Below are 23900 nucleotides of genomic sequence, written 5' to 3' on the forward strand. Positions count from 1 at the left end.
TATTTTATTTTCAATTTTATAAAGAAGAAATCAAGTGCCCTTAATCGAAATTAGCAGAGTGTAGCAGTCGGGAGAGCAAATTTCATTACGTTTTTTCTAAAAATAAAGTTTTGCATATCGACAGTTAAGCTAGTAGAAAAAAGTTTTTAAAGGATAGAAAAAATTGCCATATTTTTGGGACTATCGATTTAGGGCAAGTCATGCTGAATTTTAAGCAAATTTACAAAGTATTTCTATCGTTATATTTTATAGGGCGATTTACTAACCGAGATATAGGCGATATATGAGTATGCATGTCGACGTCAATCCAGCCCAATTGATTTCCACGGCCGCTATGCAAGCGAAGTCAACAGTGATAAGCGCTCTGCTTCAAGCCGTATGCCGAGCAGGTGACACAGGTGACGCAGGTGAAGATGACAGGCGGCAGAGGAATACCTCGGCTCGGGCTGAGAGCCGAAGCACGGGCACAACGTGCGAGAGCGATAACAGAACAACTGAGATAAGATGCTTGCTTTTGTTGGTTCGCTTTTATTGTGAGCAATTTTTTGTGCTCGCCTATTTGCTGCTGCTGCTGCTGCTGCTGTTGCACTCGCTCGCAGTCACAGTTGGCGTTCTTTATTTGTATTATTTTTCTTTATATCTATATGATCGCTCTGCTCCCCATAAACATAACCAGTACCAGTGGATGTGAATCAGTTTGTTGTTTGCGCACGTCGAGAGCGCACGAAGGCATCGGCATCGGCATCGGCATCGAGGCATCGGCATTCCACGTTCTACGTTCCACGTTCGACACTTGACATAGAAACAGAACAGCAACAACAACAACAACAATAACAACAAGTGACGTAGATAGAGAAAAAGACGGAGACGGCGGCTGAGGGAAAGCGCATTGAGTTCGACTGTGCGACGATCTCGAGCGAGGCGCACTTGTTGTGAGACTTGAGACTTTATTAAACGTTTGCGTTTAGTCAACGGCCCGAACCAAATCCGTTGATCCGTTGAGCTGGTCTCGTGGGTGATCAAAAACAGCTGATTAAAAAAAAATTAAAAAAATTACGGCGATTGTTGACAATCTTGAAACATATTGGAATTACAGACAGACACAGACATAGAACCAGTTTTGATATTGTCATTGTCTAAATGTGAGTTTCACGAAGGTCGCTGAACGACGATGTAAATAATATTTACTCGATATTTTTACAGTAAAAACTTCGTTAAAATGAGTAAAATGCCGGAGACAACAATGGCCGACCTGAGCCTGGCTGATAAGGTAACAAAACAAAACTTTATCAAGTGTAAAGATAGTTATATATGTATACATATATATATGTATATATATAATCGCTAAGTTCACTCTAATATAATAATAATAGTGAAGAAGTCACGACTCATTATATTACTCAATGCGAATGCGCACGTGACAATTTCGGAAACACAGAGCAGAGCAGAATAAAGTTCTCGCAAGTTTTGCAAAGCAGATATAAAGCAGAAGCTTTGGTAATTTACGGTATGCTCGCCTGTGTGCATGTGCACGTGTGAGTGTGTGTTTTACACTCGGAAAAAAATCGACCTGATATTTATAAAATCGCCGTAGTTCTCACGCCAAGTGTAGCTCAGTTTGTAATTGAAAAATTATATTTCTTTGTTTTCTCAACTCAACTTTCCATTTTTATACATTTAAGAAAAAGATTTTAAATTTCTGTATATATATAGAATTAGTATTTGCAGATTTCACACATACATATATTAATTTGTCAAACTAAACTGAGGTAAATAATTTATTTACTTGTTTTACATTTTACATTTTAGTTGTCCATGCGATTTTTATTCCGAGTGTATTTTAACCAAGTGTATACATTGAATAACAATGTATTTTGAATGTTTACACAAGAGGGCTATCGAAATGTACACAAGAGTTAGCAGATGTGTGTATACAGATGCATAAAGTACAAATTTGCCGAATTAATTAATTAGATTAGATATTGGCATGTGATTCGACAAATGTATATATGAGGATGCGATTATCAATTCGTCTTACGATTCGCATTGAGAGCCTCAATTGGCTCAACGTATTAGCGCAGCTACTCTAATTAATTCCAATTATCATATTCGCCTCGGTCTGTGAGTCTGTGAGGAATCGAGGCCTGTTTCTGTGCGAGACTGGTTAAGGTATATTATAAATTATTGCAAGCTCTATTAATTCAAAATTCAATTTACTGCGACCGTACCCCAATAAATCTTTTGACTAATGACTCAAAGTTGAAGCTAGGGAATCGGAGTCGGAACTGCATGTTCATCATTTTTGTAGGCTGGTATACGAGCAGTTATATTCCAAATTTGTAGTATGTAGTCTTTTTTTTTTTTTTGCATAAATGGTATCAGAGTATTCCGTAGTCAATAACACCCGACTGGAAAGTACTCATTTAATAGTTAAACCTTTTGTATTGTGCCGTAAGTTTGGAAAAATACCGGAGCTCTTATCAGATTTGGAATATTCCCATAAATTCGTTTCGATTTGACACAATGGCTTCAACTGATTATTTGGATCATTTCTTACAGTAATTGTTGTAAATAATAATTATTTTACCAACACTTTAAACTGATAATTTCGCTTATTGCTCACCACAGACTGCTGTAAGGAAATCCAGCGTGATTGCTCGTCGATTTTCCGATGTTTCCACATGCTCCTTTAGTTCGGGTAAGTAGGGATCGGCGCTGAGGTCAAGTATAATTAACTTAAATGTTTAATTTTTTTCTTATCATTTACAGCATGTTTCACAGGAACATCCGAGGAGGACGATGTCTCGCCCAAGGATGTGAAGCAGGTCAACACACGTGGCAGCAATGATTTTTGCGTGAAGAATATTGGCAAGGCCGGCTTCGGACGCCGGGAAATTGCAATTGCGGAGCAGGAGATGCCGGGCATTATGGCGCTGCGTAAGCGTGCCGCCGACGACAAGCCGCTGTTGAACGCCAAAATTGTGGGTTGTACTCACATCAATGCGCAGACGGCGGTTCTCATTGAGACTCTGATGCAAATGGGCGCATCCATTCGCTGGGCGTCCTGCAACATCTTCTCCACGCAGAACGCGGTGGCAGCCGCCCTGGCCGAGGCTGGGGTGCCGATCTTTGCGTGGCGCGGCGAGACCGAAGAGGAGTTTTGGTGGTGCCTGGACAAGTGCATACACTCCGAGGGCTGGCAACCCAATCTGATATTGGATGATGGCGGCGATGCTACCCATTTGATGCTCAAGAAATACCCGGAGTACTTTAAGTCGATCAAGGGCATTGTCGAGGAGAGTTTGACAGGTGTTCACCGACTCTACCAGGTGCGTATCCAAACTACGTCTCCCAATTGCCAATTTCTCTAATCGAACACATTTCTCTCTGCAGATGTCGAAGGCCGGCAAACTCACCGTGCCGGCAATAAATGTGAATGACTCTGTGACGAAAAATAAGTTTGATACTTACTACACAGCTCGCGACTCCATCCTGGACAGGTATATATATATATATATATATGTATTTCTATCAAATCTTAAAAAGAATCGCCCTGAGTTTCAGAAATTCGCCATACTTTTGACACCACGATTAACTCAATTTTATTATTCAGAAAACGTATTTCTCAAAAGCAGGGTTTATATTTTCTTCTTTCTTCAGGCGAGCAAAATTCAAATTAGCTTATTTTTTGGCTTAATTTCAAAAATTCACATTTACAAATATTTTAGATCATTTATAAATTCATAAAATTTAGTTTGAAACAACTTACGACTTTACTACAACTCGGTCTCTAAGGCAGACGACATCTAAACTCTAATACAAAAGCAGAACTCTTAGATTTTATTACTTGCTTCTGAGTTTCTGAAGATATATATATATATATATATATATATATATATATATATATATATATATATATTTATTATTTTTATGTAGCATTTGTATTTTATGCATTAATCAACCTATTGAAAGGTTATAAGACATTAACTTGTCAAGGAAGCAATAATGACAGGAGCTTAAAGTCTATCACATAAACTAAAATAATAATAATAAATAAGGACGGTTTTAACAGATAACACATAACAGTAAATATTGAATACATTCATTTTAACGACCAAGAGTCCGGAGGTCGCTGGAGTGGACACGCTCTAATCTTCGGCGAGTGGTGTTTGAGCCAAGTTGACTTGGTTATGCAACCGGTCATTATATCGACTCGTATATGGAATTATTTATTGCATAACTGTTGTTAGGCCTCACATCCTATTGCTCACATTGGGTGGAGCACCAAAGATATCTGAGCACCTTGTTCTGCAAAACTTGAATTTGGTTTACCCAAGATTTGCCGCAGTGCTTTTTAGAAATACATATAGAAAATATTTATAAATAATAAAAAGTAGTTGGAATTGTCGACTTAGGGCAAGCCTTTCTAATTTATAGAAATTATTTTTAATTTATATTAATTAATTCTAAAAACAAGAAAATCTTTCTAAACTTTCTTTGTTATTGCACTTTTTGCACTAGTCTGAAGCGAACCACGGACATCATGTTTGGCGGGAAGCAGGTGGTAGTCTGTGGCTACGGGGACGTTGGCAAGGGTTGCGCCGAGGCGCTGCGTGGCCAGGGCTGCATCGTTTACATAACAGAGGTGGATCCGATCTGTGCACTTCAAGCGGCGATGAACGGATTCCGAGTGGTGCGTCTGGCGGAAGTCATTCGTACGGTGGATGTGGTGGTGAGTGCCACGGGCAACAAGCATGTCGTCACTCGTGACCACATGAATCGCATGAAGAACGGCTGCATCCTTTGCAACATGGGGCATGCCATCTCCGAGATCGATGTGAGCAGCCTGCACACACCGGAGATGACTTGGCAGCATGTACGCTCTCAAGTCGATCACATTATTTGGCCCGACGGCAAGATGATCATCCTGCTGGCCGAGGGACGTTTGGTTAATCTGTCCTGCTCCACCGTCTCATCCTTTGTCGTCTCCGTGGCCTCCTCGACACAGGCACTGGCGCTCATCGAGCTCTTCTCATCGCCAGGGCGCTACAAGTCCGATGTGTATCTGCTGCCAAAGAAGATGGGTGAGTCAATTAAATTCGATTAAAAGTAATTTTTATTTGATTTTCGACTTAAACAGATGAATACGTGGCCGGCTTGCATTTGTCGTCGTTTGATGCCAAACTGACCGAGCTGACCACGGCGCAGTCCAAATTCCTGGGTTTGAACAAGGCTGGGCCTTTCAAAGCAAACTATTACAGGTGAATATCTATTTAAGACCTAATCAGTGATTGATAGCAGATCACGTAGCAGATCTTGTGGCAGATCTTGTGGCAGTAGCACAAGCTTCAACTACATAGGTGCTCTCTGTAGTAATTTCTGAAGGATTTTTGGTTGCTCTTGTTAGAGAAAGAGAGGAGCGAAAGAGCATTTTATTCACTTTTTCTGCTAAAGTTGGTAGCAGTAGCAACAGCAGAACAATATTTCTCTTCTATTCACAGTAATAAGGAGCAAAGAATGTATAATGTATCTGTCTATAAATGAGTTTAGTTAGATAGTAATTATTTTATATGTTTAGTTCACGGCAAGTCAGTAAAATGTTGTTAGACAAGTCAAAGCTTTTAAATATACTAAATATAGTACAAAGATCAGGCATATAAAATATTTATTTATTATATAAATAATCTACTATTGCATTATTTGAAAGTTAGAAGGTATATTTTAAATATTTAATTTAATTCAAGTTATTTTATTAATATATTGTTGCACATTTTATTTATTTTTTTATAGATATTGATAAATGTTTGGCGCACTCTTGTTTTTTTGTGAAACATTGGCTTAAATACAAACATGCGTTCATATGCGTGTTTTATGTTATATTGTTGTATTGTTTCATTGATTCATTCTTGACCTGGTGTCTTTAATAATAAGTAATGTAGTCTATTATTTGTTGTGTTCTAATTCTATAAATAAAATAAACAAACACATAAAAAAAGAATCATACATGGTAGCTTAAGCTTCCAAATTTGTTTTGTTTTGTACACACGCATATATATTCTTGATAACTTTAACGGCAGAGTTGATAAAACCTTCTACGTATGACTATCAATACTCAAAATCTAATTTTAAAGTTTAAAAAAAAACTGTTTGCTTTTACAGGATTCTGAATAATATTTATATGTTTACTTAAAATTATAAACGTCGAATGGCTCTATAGACACAAATTCATTAGATATCAAATTTTATATCTACGTTGATATGAATCTTAAGGCTGACGATAATAATTGCTTTTTAAAAGAAATTATTTTCAGATAATTCGGATTGTTACCATACAATTTGAGTTTTGGAGCAGGCAGTTATTGACAGGCTTAAAATTAAAGTTGGTTTGTGCGCTTGCTAATAAGAAATGTGTCAGTACGCATAATAAACCATAGATGGCGTTTTACAACCATTTTTATGTCGGGATTATATGAGTGTTTGTGTAATCGGTCTAAAATCTGATAATCATAATTATAATGTAATAATGAGGATAAATTTCATAATATTAGAAGAAATGTTCAAAATTGTTTGCATTTATTCATCACCTTGTTTTCCACCTGTTTCCAGCTCTTATTAAAAAGATTTCAAATTTTTGTTGTTTCGGCAATGTTTCATTGAAACCTTTTTATTTGTTTTGATCTGGAAGAAGAAAAAATTGGTTTATTTTGTATGTGTGTGTGTGTGCTTTCGGTGCTTGGTTTAGTTAGAGATTAGATTTAAATTGCTTAAAGAGCAAGACCCCAAGTTCCAAGCTTCAGGCTCTGATGATGCCGACGGCAAAGTTATTACGGCTTTTTTACTTGGGAGAGTGATTTTCTTATTGCTGCTTTTTAATTCCATTGTTTGCATCTAACACTTCCTGCTGTGACCGATAAGTTTGCTGTCTACTTTCACCAATATATTTGTAAAAGTATTTCTTTTATGATTATGAAATCGGCGCAGAATTTCTAGCTTAGCCTTTCAAACATCCGTTGCATAGGAGTGGAAATATTTTCCATTGTGTAGAAATGCATTTCTAAAATGAATAAATGCAACCACTCATTTTTTGAACAAATCCTTTCTAAATGTAAGAAATTTAGTGGCTCGGATGTTATATTGGAGTTTAGTTGTCGTCTAAATCGCAATAAAATCGTACGTTTTTTTATTTCAAATTAAATTGTATGCATTTATAAACTCTTTTTTTTTTGTTTTTTTGTGAAGCAATTTACTTAAACATTAATCAACCTATTGAAAGGCTATAAAACATTGATTTGTAAAGGTATGAATGAAAAACAGTAGTGAATTAAAATCTATAACATAAACATATAACTGGTTTTAGCAGATAATAAATAACATTAAATATTACATTTGTAGCACATTAATTTAAAGCCCAAGAGTCCAGAGGTCGCTGGGGTGGATGTGCTTCAACCTCCAGCGCGTTGTATTTGACCCAAGTGTGAAAGCCAAAGAGTTGACGTGGTTATGCAACCGGTCATTATACCAATTCGTATGTCGGTTAATTTGTTGTGTGACTGTTGGTAGAGCGAAGTCGTTGTGCAGTGTTCTGTTACTCACGTATGGTGGAGCACCAGAGATGTATCTGAGCACCTTGTTCTGCAAGACTTAAATTTGGTTTGTCCAAGATTTTGCAGCTGTGCCCCAAAATGGAATCCCATATGTCCATGTGGGTACGATGATGCTCCTGTACACCAGCAGCTTGTTGCTCAAGCTGAGTTTGCTAGAAGGCCTCAGCAACCAGTTGAGTTTCGTTTTTTTTATCTACACGCTGCTGCCGTGATATGGATGTGTTTGCGCCAGGTAAGTTTCCTGTCCAAATACATACCAAGATAGCGACCATAGTTCACCTGAGGTATGACCATGTTGTTGATGGTTTATAAATTAAAATAAAAATTTTTATTAAAAAAAGGAAAAAAAAAAAAAATAAATATAAAAAAAAAAAAAAAAAAAATAAAAAATAAATAATTTTTAAATTTTAAAAAAAAATAAAAAAAAAAAAAAAAAAATTAAAAAAATATTTTAAAAAAGAGGGGGGAAAAAGAAAAAAAAAAAATTGGGGTGAACACACTGTGTAACTGCGGTTTACCGACGGTGATGCAGCAGATAAATAGAGCCACAAGTTGCTGCAACATTTCAGCAACATTTGCACTCCTAATGTGCTGCACACATTGTTATTATTTATTGTTTGTTATAGCAATATAATTGTTTAAGTTAATGAGCCCTAACATGTTTTCTTAGTAGACTTGTTAATTTTTTCTGTACAGCATCAAATCAATAATATTCCATATTTTTAGAAGATTTCAATCTTGTGTTTTCCATTAAAAGGCCTCCGTTGGGAAAGTAATGTAAAATATTTCGGTGTTATTTTGCCCTTGATAGAATAATTACCCGTATCAGAATTTAATATCTCCTATAAAAAGAAAGATTCAAATAGTTCAAAGTAAGGTTCTGAAATTGTTTTTTAATCTTCCTTGAAATTATTTCAGTTATGACTTCCATAGTAGAGCAACTATTAAAATTACAGGAAGAGGCTCGAGAATATTATATATCAATCAAATAATTGTATTAAAAATATTGCTTCTAGTAGGCTTCTATTTAAAACAAATTAATGTAGTTCTACTTTGTAAAATATTTTCCAAACCACCTATAATAATTTATATACACACATATATAACAATTATAATTAAGTTTATAAGAATACACAAGCCTGGACATTTAATTTAATTACAAAATACACATTAGAAATTAGAACTATAAATTTACTAACAAAAAAGTGGATAACACAAACAAATATGCTTTATGAACACGGTCCATTTGTGATTCTGTGGCTACAATAATATATGATCTGCCGTTAAGCACAAATTCAATTCCAGAAAACAAAGTCTTAAAGCCTTCTTACTCTTGAGGAAATTGCTCTCTCAAAAGGTAACACAAATATTGTTTAAATTATTCTATTAATCCTTACCAGACTTCTTCCATTTGGGTCGCTATTGAGAGGTAAAATGCCATAGCTTTAACAATCACAGATATTTTTCAATAATATCATTTACATCTTGTAACACCAACTAACTAACTGAAGATCGAATCGAATCCAGATGACATCGGTTCTAATAAAGATGATGAAGTTACAAAATTAACACAAACTGATGTCAAGGAAGCGATTGGCCAACAACGCAGAAGAGTATTAATCAATCTGGGGAAAGGCTTACGTTCAAAATAGTTTTCAATGAATTTTTAGGACATTGTCAATAACACAATAAAATAACTGACTTTTTAAAAAAATTGACAGCATTGCCCCACATACAAAGCGTAAGCTAATCAGAATATTGCATTGTAACGACTCAAAATATATATTTGAATTAATATAAATTTTGCGTTGAATTTTGAAATAATATATTTGCGTTTTATATTAACTACAACGACAATGTTTTATATTAACTAACAACGTTTTTAAAAAAATGTTTTTTTAAAATCTGTGAACTTTCTTCAATTCTCATTTGGCATTTTATTATTAGTAATTCGGTCATTGTGAGGTCTTTATAGTTTTCGTCGGTCAGTTTTGTCCAATCATCCTTTCAGTTTTATGAGTCCATCATTTGAGAGTAGTAGTGACAATGATTCAATATTTGTTTTCTTTTATAAATCTAGTTCACTTGCGAAGCCGTACTGCTGAACCCTCTTAAGTATGGAGATTTTTGCATTTTTCTTCTATAATATTGTATTCTAACGTAGTATTGTATGCTGATTACGTCAAGTTGTGTCTGACGTATAATGATATGACCTCTCAATGCTTATTTCATGCGCACTCTCTTTCATTTTTGTCATGATGTAGAATGAATTTGCTCCATTTGAACTTCTCTACGTGTAAGGTAATTTTATCGTAGCTCTGCTCAGGTTGTTGATGCCACTTGATAAACTGAATGAAGTAAATGATTTAGGTTCTCTTCTTGATCATAAATTAAAATTCGATAGTCATATTAAACTCCCTGTCAACAAAGCCTTTCAAGTTCTTGATTTTATTAAGCGTTGTTCAAAAGAATTTGATGACCTTTACACGACCAAGACACTTTTGACTTCTCTTGTGTGTGATCTCCGCAATATCAAAGTAGATTGGAATCTGTGCAGAAGCGTTTCTTACGTTTTCTTCTTTGTCGCTATGACTTGGGTGCACTGCTCCTTATTAACCTTCCCTCCTTAAGTAATCGTTGTTTTATGCTTGGGGTGATGTTTGTAGGAAAATAACTTAATGGTGAGATTGATTCCGCTGCGTTGATGAATTAAATACATTTTTCTGTTCCCTCTAAACTGTCTCGTTACTTTTTACTTTCTCTTAATCGTTGAACAACTAATTATTTCTTGCATGAACCGTTTCGAGTACTCTGTAATGATTACAATTCTGTTTTTAAGAACTCAATTTTAAATGTATTATCTCGTGAAAAACTTTTTCACATGCACTTGTAATGGGGCTTAACTAATTGATATTAACTTTTTTTGGTCTGATTGCGGTTTCCCCAATTCATGCAATAAATTTTGCATGCCTTTAAATAATAAATCTTAAAAATATTTATTATTTTTTAATTTACATATAATTTTAAACTTTATTTTAAATTAAATTTAATTCAATTTGTTACTTCTTGCTTTTGTTTTGTCGACTGTCTTTAGTTGACATTCAATAAATAAATTCCATTGCTGTCAGTTTACTATTTACTCGTTCCTTGCATTTATCTTTTAATCTTGATACGTACCAAATGTGCCAAGTTCTTGTTCTAAATATATTTTCAAATTAGAAAATATTGAAATATATGGTATTGCAATTAGATTTAGATTATATCGCAATCAGTATTAACCTATTTTTGTACATTTGTTCCATTGTCTAAGGCACACGCAGACTCGTTCCCATTATGAAATAGTTTTTCTTCAACCAAATAGATTCTAAGGATATGTTAAAGATATTTGTTGCCTTATCTGCGGAGGGTTAGCCTGAAGATAATAATTAATATTTAATATATTAATATTTCCACATCCCAATTAATTAAAGTTTCCAAAATTTAGCTAATTGCTTGAAATTGGTATAAGTGGAATAATAATTAAAGGGTGTTTTTGAACAAGTCACGTTTAATAGCAAGTTGCAAATGTCAAAATATGGTATCTTGGGGACTGCGTTACAACAAAAGCCATCGAAAGTTCTCGGGAGTTCATTGGAACAGCAAACAATTCGAAAAGGTCAGATCGAAAGTCTCTGAAACAAAATATGTCACTTTTTGTACAAACCTAAACCCATCAGGTTAATTTCGTTTGAAAACTTAAAGCAGCAAGTCAATGCTGGATGAACATCAACATCTGAAGCACTCGACATCCTTATATAACCTTTCGTAATAAATGATTGTCAGATCTATGCATATTCATAGCGGTAATCAGGACTTTTGTCTATTTTTCGAACACATAATAACACTCTGGGCAGATAAGATCTTCCTGTTCTTCCAAGAGTTGTGTCAATAATTTCTGAGTATCTTTAATCCTCAATAGACAAGCTGTGCAATAAGCCTGATTCCACTAACCTATTTCTTGCATTCTCGAAAGTTTGCAGATGTTCTTCGCATCCGAGTATTTGGAGTTTTTTCCGAAGATTTTTCGAATTTCGTATTGATGTTATGAAATGTATGGCAATATAAATGTCACAAGCAATTGACATTGATATTTCGAGAAAAATAATCGTTTTTTTGGGATTACATTAATAAAGTTTTTATAATAATATAATTAAAGATGAGCATAGATGAAAACAACCAATAAGAGCAAAAATCACGCATATATATAAGAAACTGTGGCAGAGAAACTGGTTGAAGTCGTATTTATTATATGAAAGTAGCAAGATATCCGCAAAAAATTGGACAACTGTATTTATTTATTTATTTAATGTTAAAGTCAGTCCACACTAAAAAAAATACAAAAAGTAACTAATTGAATTAAATTAAAAATTAGATTAAAATTAAAATATATGAAATATTTATTATATGTTATGTTATATTAACTTCCATAAATTGGGCGAGTTATATTTAATTTGTTGTTTTCAAATTCAGCAATTAATACATCAAACTTTTCCTTCTACTCTACTATTAAGCGACATACACATTAAAAATAATTGTTTTACCATTCATTTCGCAAAAAGAAATCAAAATAAGCCGATCGGCTTTTTTACGCTTACGAGAATTTATTTGAATATTGGTCATAGTTGAATCCGACTATATCTGAATCATTTTTGTCATCAAGTTGTTTGTATTGTATGTAAAAAGGGAAAATTTGAAATGAAAATTAATAATTTTATTTATTTATATTTTTCTGGAAACTTTATGTTACTAGATATGTCATCAAGTGATACTGTTTGAGTTTTGATAATGTTTCCAGCCATCAAAAAGTGAATGTTAAATGTGAGTCCTTGATACTCTGTAATTTTACAGTTAATTGTCGTAACTGTCGTTCTTCAATTGCATTCTTCAAGAACTGCGGAGTCCATCTAGTCCGGGTTCAATGACAAAGTTTTGGTCATAGAAAAGTGGATATTTCGTATGTTTAACTTCTTATCAGGACCAGGACAACTTGTCTTACTGGTATTAGTCTTAGCAAGATTCTGCTCTGATTTAAATTGATATTACAATTAATATCTGCGCCTTGTGGCTTTCTCTTATGTGCAACAAATTAACATAATTGTTAAAATTAAAACTTTTTATGTTTTCGAATATTTTCTTATGAACAATACATTTTTACACTTTTCCGTTGTCAACAAGTAATTTATATGCTCCTTTGCAAACTTCATCAGGATTATTCTGTGAACTATGCATTTCGAGACATTTAATTATAAATATTAAAAAGTTTTCGCAACCAAAGTAAAATCTAGATACAAATTTGAACGGCATATCAAAGGATTATTTTGGCCAATTCATATTCTGAATTTCAATAGATCAAACTGTTCGTATGGCTCCCCATTCGAAAGTACAATCAATTATTATAAGCTCCCATTGTAATTATTATGTTAATATACTAATTATTATGCTTTGAGACAGGTCAAACAGTTTGTCGGCCATTGCTTTCGGCTAGGGGTCCAATTCGCTGTGGATGTACGAGTTTTGCCAGTATGAAACCATTCCTAAGATTATTCTCTGATCAGTACGTGGACCAATCAGCGGGTTCATCTGCATTAGGAACGTAATTAGCCAGGCGATCCAGCAGCAGACGGCAGTCAGCAAGACGCAGCATCGAATCAGGCTTCGCTCCTCGAAAAACAACGCAATCAGCCAGCCAACAATGGCAAAAACAATCCAGAATGTGGTAAAAATTGAAAGAGAAATGTATTTGTTCATGTTTCAAATTAATCTCCAGTGTAAAAAATGACAAGTTTTCCAAACGTGTTCAGATATTTTAGTCTCAATTCAAATGATTTTCTTTTTTCGCTTAAAACTTTTTGATGGACAAACCCAATTTGGTTGCTTGGGCTCGTAAACTTTTATGATTGCGAACATTTTGCTCGTTTTATTGCTAGCCGCGAAGGCTGCAGTCGTGCACTGAAGAGTAAAAGTTATAAAAATGAAAATTGTATACATTTTGCCGAGTGCCAGCATCAATAAAACTGCTGTCGATACGAGTACTCGTATGTGCACCCTCCTTTCCAACCCCGCGCCGCACCAACTTGCATCCTGACTAAGCACAAAATCCCTTTCAGCTTTCAGCTCTACGGGGCTCTCTGAGGGGCAGCAGACGTTCAATATATATTCTGGACCGTTGTGGCATGTGTCGTGTCCTGTTGCCCTGATGATGCCATAAGTGCCTAGGCGCGCCTCGTAAAATGGCGGCTGCGCCTTGAACACGACTTGGACAGGGGGCTGAGTGGGTCGGGGGAGCGGCTGTAATCGAGTTTTCCCAAAGTAGCAATAAATGTTTATGGCGACATCGAATTTTTCATTTTCTCGCCATAAGTATCATGACGGCCGGTGCCGATTCCACCCCCAAAAAAGGAAAATCTTGTATTGGTGGTGCTGGTGGTGGTTGTGGTGGAGTGCTTGCTGCGGCCATCTTGAATGCCATTTTGGATGAGACCGACAAACCGGTAAAATCAAATAGTGGCTTGCTCTGCTCCTCGCAACAGTTATTATTACGCACTACATCGATCTTAAAATTCCAATCGCATGTTATAAATCACGGTCTCCATGCACTCAGAAAAAAACATCGCATTGAATGTTAAATATTCGACATACTTTCTACATATTTCAATATTTTTTTAAGCATGGGATTTTATTTTCTTAATTTTTGCGTACATTTTCTAAGATCTGGAACAAAATATATACAATTTTAAAATTGTTTTTCATGTGTATATATAGCTTATAACATTAGATTTTTTATAAACATTTGTTAAAAAATAAAAAAATAAAATAAAAAACACCATAATTTTTGGGATTGTCGATTTAAATCAAGTCTTCCTAATTTTTAAGATAATAATTAATATTTAATAAATTAACTTCTCCACAACTTAATTAATTCTACTGTCCCAAACAAATTATTGGAAATTTGTATAAGTGGAATAATAATTAAAGGGTCATAAATTGTAGATATTCGCCATAATTTTGGCGCCATGGATAACTCACCTTCTTACTCAGAATGCATATTTCTAAGAACCATGCATTTTTTATTCTTCATTTTTGGGTACATTTTTCTAAGATCTAGAACAAAACATATCCAATTTTGAGCTTGTTTTTTTTTTATATGTATAACTAGCCATTTTTAACAGTTCTAAAAAATAAAATAAAAAACACCATATTTTAAGGCAAGTTTTTTCTAACTTATACAATTTTTTTTTTTTGAATTATTTCTAAGACCAGGAAAACTGTATTGTTTTTAGGGCGGGGTTAATTTTCGTGCGATTTTTCTGAGTGTGGCAATGCCGGGGCATCGGCACATGTTTGTTGGCTCGCAAGCAAATGCAAATCAGGCGTGAAGTGTGATTTTGCCTTTGGACATTGCCTTTGCCATTGTCGGCGGCAAGAAGAGACGAACTGCTTCGCTCCCGATTCTAGGGCAAAATAGCAACTCGCTATCTGTTCCGGTGGGTTTCTACATTTGTTGAACAGCACAGAGTCACAATATTTAACAACCAACAGGTTAGATTGATATGTGATAACTTGCAGAAACTGCGTGACGGATCAGAGGCTTCTTGGTCAGGTGCCACATTCGCTACAATTCCAAAGAACCTTTTTTTTAGCACATCAGTTCTTATTCTCTTCTCTTTCAGTTAACGAAATATATACAAGAAGATCGATCATGTACAAGATTCTTGGTAATGGAGCAAAGCCTAGGAGACTTTCTTATTCATCATACCAACCAGCTGAAGATCTGCATCAATGACATCCAGTATCTGCAACGGTTCGACTCATGAATCATGGTCATATCTAAGGATAACCACGTTCGCTGCCTGGACACTAAACTTACTTGGCTTACTTACAGCTTGTAGCTCCGACAGGCTGAAACTCACCTGGTCGATGGGACAGAGCTGCCCCATATGATTTGAGGCATCTTTTGGGATCGAACTCTACACGCTGACAGCACTTTAGTCGATGATTGAGTAGGTCGATCAAATGTCCAGCACAAATGGTATGGCAAAAAGAGAAAACATATATCATAAATCGTTTTGTGACATTTTATGAAGTTGCGACACTTTTAAGTTGCATAAGCATTACAAAATATCATGCTGTTCTTCAATAGTATTCAGTATTATCCACTCAAGAAACTAACAAATTCTTTATTTTTACAAAAATATTTAATAAATATTATTGACAATGTGAATATCAAATTTGGCGCTTCATTTCTCGCAACCTTTCTTATGTATATGATTTTTAAATCGATAAAATAAAATAAAACAAGTAGGAGTGCTGTAGTTGAGTGAGCTCGACTACGATTTACCTTGAACCCACCTGTTAAATATATTCTAAAATTAGTGGCAAATTTCTCTATAATTAGTTTTGCCTGCAAATGTGACTAGGTTTGCAATTGCACTCATTTCTTATAGCAAGATCAGGCATTGAACAAGCCCGAACTGATCCTGGCTGACTGGCAACAAACACGTACATATACATAAATACATACATATGTATATACGTACACGCAATCATAACGGGGTAACGGGGGTCTGCAGAATACACACACAGACATATTGACGCTCGCGTCTATTATACTGATGCATACAGAAAAGGCTTGCGGCTGCTGATAGAAATGAGATCAGTATGAGGATATATTTTCGACTATAACTTGGGTGTTTCTTAATCGATCTTAATTTAAATGTGCCGATAATCGAGAAACGGAGGTAGTTATCGACAAAATAAAGCAAACTGGATCTGCGCCTGGTATACGAGAACTTATATTCTAAATTTGAAGTCTCTAGCTTTTATAGTCTCTGAGATGTGCGTGTTCATACAGACGGACGGACAGACGGACATTTTGTTAATTTTTCATTGAAATAATTTTTTTTTATAATTAAAGTTTTTTTATTAATTCATATTTTTTTAACAAGGCAAACCAATAAAATTAACTCTATTTAGAAACAAAACATTCTTGGTTAGTGAACAAGTCGGGGTCCTTTTCAAGTAGAAATAAGTGTAAGGCTAAACCAATGACACTAATCTGTAATATTCCTTTTGAGGTCGGAGATCCCCACGTATCTTCATTGCGAAATGGTTCAATCAAAGGATTGACACTGAAAAAGTTATCAATTCAATTTGCTAAAATTTTGACAAAACAACTTCAAATTTTGAGGAACATTTAATTAATCTTTTATCTATATTATGGTCGTACATTATCATAATATCATATGATAATAAAAAGAATGTACTATTATTTATTTAAATAAGATTCTTCGGTACTCCGAATATTATTACTTATTTATTGCCATACGCTTATCCCGGAAGATTAAAGTATATGTTAGACAATATGAACGCATGTTGTTCCGAACCGAATGGCCCAAAATTAATTGTCGATCGAGAAATAATCCATACCCAAAAATATTTTCATGTGAAAAAAGAAAATGTTAGGAAAAATTAGTATTTTTTTTAGGAATATATAAATCTTAGCGCGTATTGCAAGAGTAATAAGTCCGAAAATAATCATTAGCGTCTGCGCAATAAATAAATACATTTTTATAACTAAGTTGAGTATAACCACTAAGCAGACAATACATTGGCGTCAAATCAACTAAAAATTTGTAATTTTTACTCAAATCTGTTTTCTAACGACATTGCATACTGCGAATCTAACAAGTAAGAAGGCTGTAGTCGAGTCAGCTCGACTACGATGTACCCTGAACCCAGCTGTTAAATATATTCCAGTTTTAATCACAAATTCCTCTCTAAAAAGTATTCCACCCAAATGTGAACAGTTCTACAAGTGCCCTCTTTTCGTATGGCAGTCACATTAACTGCAGAGTAATAAAAAACAAGCACGAACTGACCCGAACTGGGTCAGAAATAATATAATATTCATATGCATATCATGTATTAATTAGAAGATTCTGCCTTTAAAATTTTTGCATTTATTGCTATAGGAAATCGTAATTATCAATATTCTAGAAACAGAGGCAGTTATCGATAAAATTAAGCAAACTTGTCCTGCTCCGAATATACGAGAACCCATATTCCAAATATTCCATTGAAGTCTCTAGCTCTTATATCGACCCAGCTGCTAATCCTGATCAAGAATATAGGTATATACTTTATGGAGATGCTTCCTTCTGCCTTTTACATACATTTGCACAAAACAATTATACCCTTTTTATCCATTTTAAATTGGTTCAAGGCATAAAAAGGGGTATCAATGTGTCAACCTATGAAATTGTATTTCGAGCAGCCATCGCCGCACTGTGGCCTGCAAATTGTGGTCACAAAATTGGTCAATAGTTAAATCATATCACTTTGCGAAAGGTTTCAAATCTGACCAAAAAACTAAAAAAAATTGAAGTCGAGTGCCAGCTCGCACACGAAAAGACAAGGCAAAATGGAGTTTTGCTGCTATTTTCTCACACATGCAAGGATCTCCGCGATCCGCCAGCAAAACTGCAGATATTTTCGCACGCATTCATAACTCTTTAGGATTCACTAGGAAAAGTCTGCTTTGTCTTTATTCTTCCAAAGAAAATGTCGCAGCGAAGGCAAGATAAATGATTTGATGCCTCTTGGCATTGTCTGTTTAGTGGTATAAAACAGGTAAGTCCAATTGGAGCAGACAAGACTTATTAAACGAGACCATTAAAGTCTGCAAGGGTATCAGAAGTTCGGTGTGCCTATGATAGCTGTTCTCTTTTGTTGTTTCTTAACTGTGACAAACGGCGATGCAATACACCGCCTGGCGACCTCGGAAATTTGGATTAGTGGTATGACATGGAGCCAGCACGCGTTGTTTGCTCTCTCAATTAGCAGGTTTGACACCATTTAAGGAAGTGCCCGCGGCAAACAACACAGGTCGCAGCAACACACAGAGCTTGCAACACATCTCGCGGGTAAATAGCGGCCCAGCAATCGCTTTGCTTTTGTGCTGCTTTGATAGCGGACCTTGGCTTTGCCTCTATGTGGATATAACACCCGACTTGCTAAAAGAGCATACAATGTATCTGCTGAGGCTCCACACTGAATCAGTATGCATTCTCTCACTTGACGATTGGCACAAGTATCAAATCCCTTTGATTCCATCTGCTTGTTGAAAACAAAACAAATAATTGATCAACATACATTTATTGTATATAGTTATTTGAATAATGCTATTATTTTATTATTATTATTGCCTGATAGTGGAACTAGGGACAACAATTATTATATTCATATTCTTAGCATTTGGCGATTCCATTCTGAGTCTTGATTTACCACTTGATTTAAATAAAAGATTTGCTTAGCATATTTCCATTTGTCTTTGTGAAATGCATAATAAAATAATTACTTTAATTAACAACTTAATAAATAAGAAACAAATTTATAAATTAATAGTGTTAACTTTAATTATGGCTCTTAATATTCAATTAGTAAGAAAATAATAATTTTATAATTATATTTCAACATAAATGCTCAGATTTCTCGAGTACTAGCTTTTGTGAAATTGATAACTCATCTCAACAATTAACAACTTATTTAACGAATGTTGAATGTACAGGTTGATGCTCCCTTGAGGGAAAATGTACAGGCTATAAATATGTATATATATATATATATATATATATATATATATATATATATATATATATTATATATTATATATTATATATTATATATTATATATTATTTATTATTTTATATATTACATATTGTACACATTAAAATTGTCACAAATTTCGATAGTCACTAGTCATAGCCAGGCTATTAGAGTTCCAGCTAAAAGAAAGCAGCAATTTCTGACAGGGCCTTTACCTGGGTCAAGTTTAATTATTTTTTTAAGTTAATTAATATGGATTTGGTTTTATGCTTTAAGGGCCAATTAGTATTTAAATTGTGACAAAGATATGTAATAGTTTTAGTTGATTTTTTTTTGGGTATGTCTTATTTTTAAAAACAATTGCTGTTGTCTGAATGATTTTGTTTGTTCTAGGTTAAGACATGTTGTAGTTGGGTAGTCGTTTTTTTTTACAGCATTATTAAATAAGGTCAAACTTTAGTTTAGTTTAAACAATCTAGCTTAAAGGGTGGTATCTCAATTCATAAGTGATAGTTTTATATATATATTTCGACTAAAGAATCTGATTTGCCCTTGAGTTTTATGACGGTGTGGCTACAAAAATTAAAATTGTTTAGGAAATTTGGTAAATTTTCCTTAATATTGTTGTAATTGTCAAATGCAGCTGGTAATACAGTCAGGAAATGTGTCACAAGTCTAGTTTTAATGGTGTCGAATTTGCTTAAGATTTGCATTTGATTTCTATGATATCTGTAGCTTCTAGGAACGTGTTGTTTTATGAAAATATGACTAAAATGTAATTTTCAGTACCTGTGAATTTTCATTATTTACTCTATTTTTATTTTATGCGGCTTTATTATGTGTTTCAGAAAGTTACATTGTATTTTTGTACTACTTGTAGAGGATATGGTAAATTTTCCGTGAAGCTTGTATCGCATATGCTAACCAAACCCATCAGTTATGCTTGCTCTTCTGACAAAAAATTAATAACGTAGGATCAATCGGTCGGTTTTTTAATGTATGGTAAATTATATCTATATATATATATGCATAAATAGATGTCGGCCGTATTCCTGCATTTCGTATAGACTTATCTCCTCTGAGGTATGATTTATCAGTATTTAATTCATTGTTTCACTGGTAAACATTCCATGTACATTTTTGGCTAGAATCGTGAAAATTTGAGCATAAACGCTCTGTGCTCAAAACAAGTTAGTTGCCGAGAATTCACTCACACCTAAAATTATTTCCGATCCAACGTCTTGCGTTAATTTCAAATGTAATTTTTTACAGGCACGATCTTGCTATATCACTCACTTTAGCGCTATCCCTATGGGGATAGGATAATAAATACAGAAGGACACACATAGTCAAGTCAGGTTAGGGTTCCTCTAAGTTAGGCACTTTCTAATAAGAAACTATTATATTTGAATGTAAGAATATTTTGATATTGATGAGCTGCTTATTAATTTTGGATTTGAGACGTATTTTTATTCAAAATTAATTAATTTGTCTTTGTGGGAAACCCCATTCAGCTTAGCCACACTAGTCTAAGATCTGAAAACATTTTTGCTCTTAAGATTTAGTTGAGTTGGAAGAAAAGCAGAAGTTATTTCGTTGGTTTTGGCTATACAGGTATCACAGTTGTACTCAACTACTTTTACTCATTTTCAAACCAATGCATTTCGAAAACTAAAGTTGCTTCACAGAATTTACCTCATTAAGTGATGATCGGCCATAATCTGGTCTACAATTCAGAGGAAGACTTATGCAATACTTGCAATCCGCAATGGCAGCTGACCTTTCCAAAAAGGGGAGTCAGGCAAAACTTGTTGAAGTTAGATCCAATTGTTACCTTAGCGGAATTTTTTGAATATTTAAATATATATTCATATTATTTTTCTTATTTGTTTTATCCGAAAATGACACTGATTTGTCCAAAAATCTGGTTAACTTATACTCGCCGGGAATGCATACAAATTGTTAAAGAATTACTTGGAATATTATCGATATAACCGAATGCAATTATGTCAAATATTGAGTGTGTAGAGTGCATTTATTTTATAATAGCGTAGTATCAGAAAATATACCTTTTTTTTCTACAATTTATTAACCAAGGAAAACTAGAAAAATGTTGTTGAATTGGAAATATTTTCTAAGTATATGAAAAAACAATTATAAAGGCTCTTTTTGTAATAAAATTCTTTCTGAATTACAGAATTTCGAAAATATACATTTTCTCTCTCTGCAGTAAAATCGTTAGTTCTTTCACATTAAACCATTTGAATTTAATAACTATTTTAATTGGTTCTATTATGGGTAACAGTTTTGTCTACAAAATAAATTACACACTGAAAATTAAGCATATTTATTGTAAATTTTATAAAAATGTACCTAGGAATTAAGAAAATAAAATGAAGAAAAAAATAAAGTTTTTAGTTTATACTTTCTGAACAAAAAGGTGACTTATCCTTGTTGCCAAAAGTATGGCGGTTTTCTAAAATTTAGTGTGAGCTTTTTTTCTGAGTGCAACAGAGAACTCGGTCGGAAAATCTGCTGTTCTAAAAGGAGGCACCACAGGTTGAATCACAAGCTTTGATAAACTAGTATTGCAATCTGAATTTCAACTAGTTTTCAATTCTGGTTTTATTTGATGTATTTGAAGTGACTTTTTGGTCAAGATAATAACTGTTCTCTACATTCAATGTCCAATTTGGGAAATGACTGAACTTTCATTTTCAATGTTAATGGTAGTCATTTATTTATTTTATTTTGCAGTAGTTTTAAGATGGATACAATTCGAAAGACGTTCACTTTTCACTCACCAGAAAGGCCCAAAATGTATATATCCAATATAAAATATATATATATAAATATATATATATCCTTTCAAGAATAAAACTGAGTTTGCGCATTGTAAAACGCGTTCGTCAATTGCTATTGATTTTTGGCAGTAGAGTCGGCCACATCCTGCTACACTGAACTACAGGTTCAAGGCGCAGGAATGGCGCACTGCGCACTGGTCGATGGACCGATGATTGACAACTCTGAGGATACCGAATAGGGGAGGATACGGATACAAAAGGGACGCTTTAAACGGGGGTTGGCCATGGCGATGTCGCGAGTGCGAATTAATGTATTTGGAGCGAGTTTGCAACCCCCAAATTGCCGATTCATCGAACTTAAATGCGCTATCTGCTTTGTCGGCTGTCTGTCTGTCTGTCTGTCTGCGTGTCTGTCTATGTGTGTGGGTAAATAAGTCAGGAGCATGCAAGATATATAGCACCGTCATATATCTAAGCATTGCCTTCCCCCTTCCATCCCCTTTGTTTATTTGTTTATCTACTATTTACGAGCCCGTGTGGCAAGTCTCTGTGTCTGTGTCTGTGTCTGTGGCTGCCTCTGCCTCAGTCTCTGCCTGGGTTGCCAATATACGACGCATGCTCTTCGCACGGCTGTCGTCGGTTTCGTCACGGTCGCTTTGTTGCTGTTACTTATTGGTATTGGTATTGGTGTTCCATAGTGGAAGTGGACAAGGGTATCGGTATCACTGTCCCCTAACTGTGACTGTGACTGCCAATGTGACTGCGACTGCGAGTGTGACTCTTGGCGTTGGCATTGGCGTTGGCGTTGGCGTTGGCGTCGGCGTCGGCGTCGTTTTGTTTTAGTTGTGTGTGCATGTGATTTAATTCCTGGAATCTAACAGCTATTCACACCCAGCAGAAAAGTCGCACATCGCATTCACATTTCGAGCGTTTCCCGATGACGTTCCGTTCCGTTCCGCACAACGCATAACTCCAACTCCAACTCCAACTGGAACTGGCTTTTGCCACTTGGCCGACGGCGCGCTCTTTTCCGAAAGTGTTAAAACAATAAACCAACAGTAATAACAGTAACAACAATTATAACCATAAAAGCGACAGTAACAAAATACAATATTCTGTACAACTCTCATGAGTATTAAACGACCGTCCTCTGCCATAGTCATAATTTTTGAATACAAAAGACTACAAATCCGAATAGAATTAGCGTTTGTGTTTGCGTTTGCATTTGAGTTTGAGTGTATATCGACGGTATCGGGTTGACATTTAACCACGCGATCTCATCTGGCTTTGTTTATGGCTAGTGGTCAATTGCCAATTAACAGTTGTTTATCACCATCGCCATTTGGCACCGTCAAACCGTCAAAACCGTCAAAACCGTCAAAACCGGAAGCTCCGCACTTTAGTATTTATTCAAGCCGGCAGCTTAAGTGTTATTCCTCAGAGTGAATCTGTCATCATCTTGTATACTATGTGATTAAGTGGCGATTGCAGAGTCAATTGCCATTCGGATTGGCTACTCTCCTCAACGATGACTGCAAATTGCACCTGCTCGCAATAACTTCAATTTGACAATAACTCTCGGTAAGTGCTAGTTACTAGGTCAAACATGCAGACTTGGTGAAAAATTAAAAGAATCAACACAATAAACAAATTAAAGTAATCCCAAGTGGGATGTAAATAATAATAAAATAATTTGCTAATTTTAATATGCATTTAGCTGACTAGAGGTCAACTTTTAATTAATCATTATCAATGCAGAAATCCTCACTATTTTATATTCACTCTACAAAAATGATTTCAAATACCGTCGGGACTCATTTTCAGGACAAAAGTGTCAAAGTGTCCTTC

At 34.8% G+C, this 23900-nt stretch overlaps 2 protein-coding genes and 1 long non-coding RNA gene across 4 annotated transcripts; 1 reads left to right on the top strand and 2 right to left on the bottom strand.

Annotated features, from left to right (window-relative positions):
* Positions 1-737: 737 nt before the first annotated feature.
* On the top strand, positions 738-5996 carry LOC6564194 (adenosylhomocysteinase-like 2). 2 transcript variants are annotated; one of them, XM_032737793.2, is made up of 8 exons: positions 738-1142; positions 1204-1270; positions 2629-2698; positions 2770-3329; positions 3394-3500; positions 4522-5084; positions 5141-5261; positions 5791-5996. In XM_032737793.2, the coding sequence occupies exons 2-8, from the start codon at positions 1220-1222 to the stop codon at positions 5795-5797; spliced, it is 1479 nt and encodes a 492-aa protein (XP_032593684.1). In that variant the 5' UTR covers positions 738-1142; positions 1204-1219; the 3' UTR covers positions 5798-5996. The 2 variants fall into 2 exon arrangements, with proteins under 2 accessions (XP_032593684.1, XP_001990777.1); XM_001990741.3 differs by lacking the exon at positions 5791-5996 and having other exon boundaries at positions 739-1142; positions 5141-5265.
* Positions 5997-10675: 4679 nt separating this feature from the next.
* LOC116805500 lies at positions 10676-11450 on the bottom strand. Its single transcript, XR_004365225.2, has 3 exons — positions 11308-11450; positions 10884-11016; positions 10676-10802 (listed from the first exon to the last, which is right to left on the bottom strand). It is a non-coding gene; the product is annotated as an uncharacterized LOC116805500 (long non-coding RNA).
* A 912-nt stretch (positions 11451-12362) lies between these two features.
* On the bottom strand, positions 12363-13391 carry LOC6564193 (V-type proton ATPase subunit e). The gene has a single exon (XM_001990740.3). The coding sequence runs from the start codon at positions 13389-13391 to the stop codon at positions 13125-13127; it is 267 nt and encodes an 88-aa protein (XP_001990776.1). The 3' UTR covers positions 12363-13124.
* Positions 13392-23900: the final 10509 nt, after the last annotated feature.

The sequence above is a fragment of the Drosophila grimshawi genome, unplaced genomic scaffold (genome assembly GCF_018153295.1).
Source record: "Drosophila grimshawi isolate 15287-2541.00 unplaced genomic scaffold, ASM1815329v1 contig_311, whole genome shotgun sequence".
NCBI classification, from domain to species: domain Eukaryota; kingdom Metazoa; phylum Arthropoda; class Insecta; order Diptera; family Drosophilidae; genus Drosophila; species Drosophila grimshawi.

Bases quoted from the DNA above. Each gene is read 5' to 3' on its own strand.
- LOC6564194 (XM_032737793.2), top strand. From the start codon at position 1,220: ATGAGTAAAATGCCGGAGACAACAATGGCCGACCTGAGCCTGGCTGAT. The intron at 1,271-2,628 runs GTAACAAAACAA...TGCTCACCACAG, and splicing joins ACCTGAGCCTGGCTGATAAG to ACTGCTGTAAGGAAATCCAG. The intron at 2,699-2,769 runs GTAAGTAGGGAT...TATCATTTACAG, and splicing joins CACATGCTCCTTTAGTTCGG to CATGTTTCACAGGAACATCC.
- LOC6564193 (XM_001990740.3), bottom strand. From the start codon at position 13,391: ATGAACAAATACATTTCTCTTTCAATTTTTACCACATTCTGGATTGTT.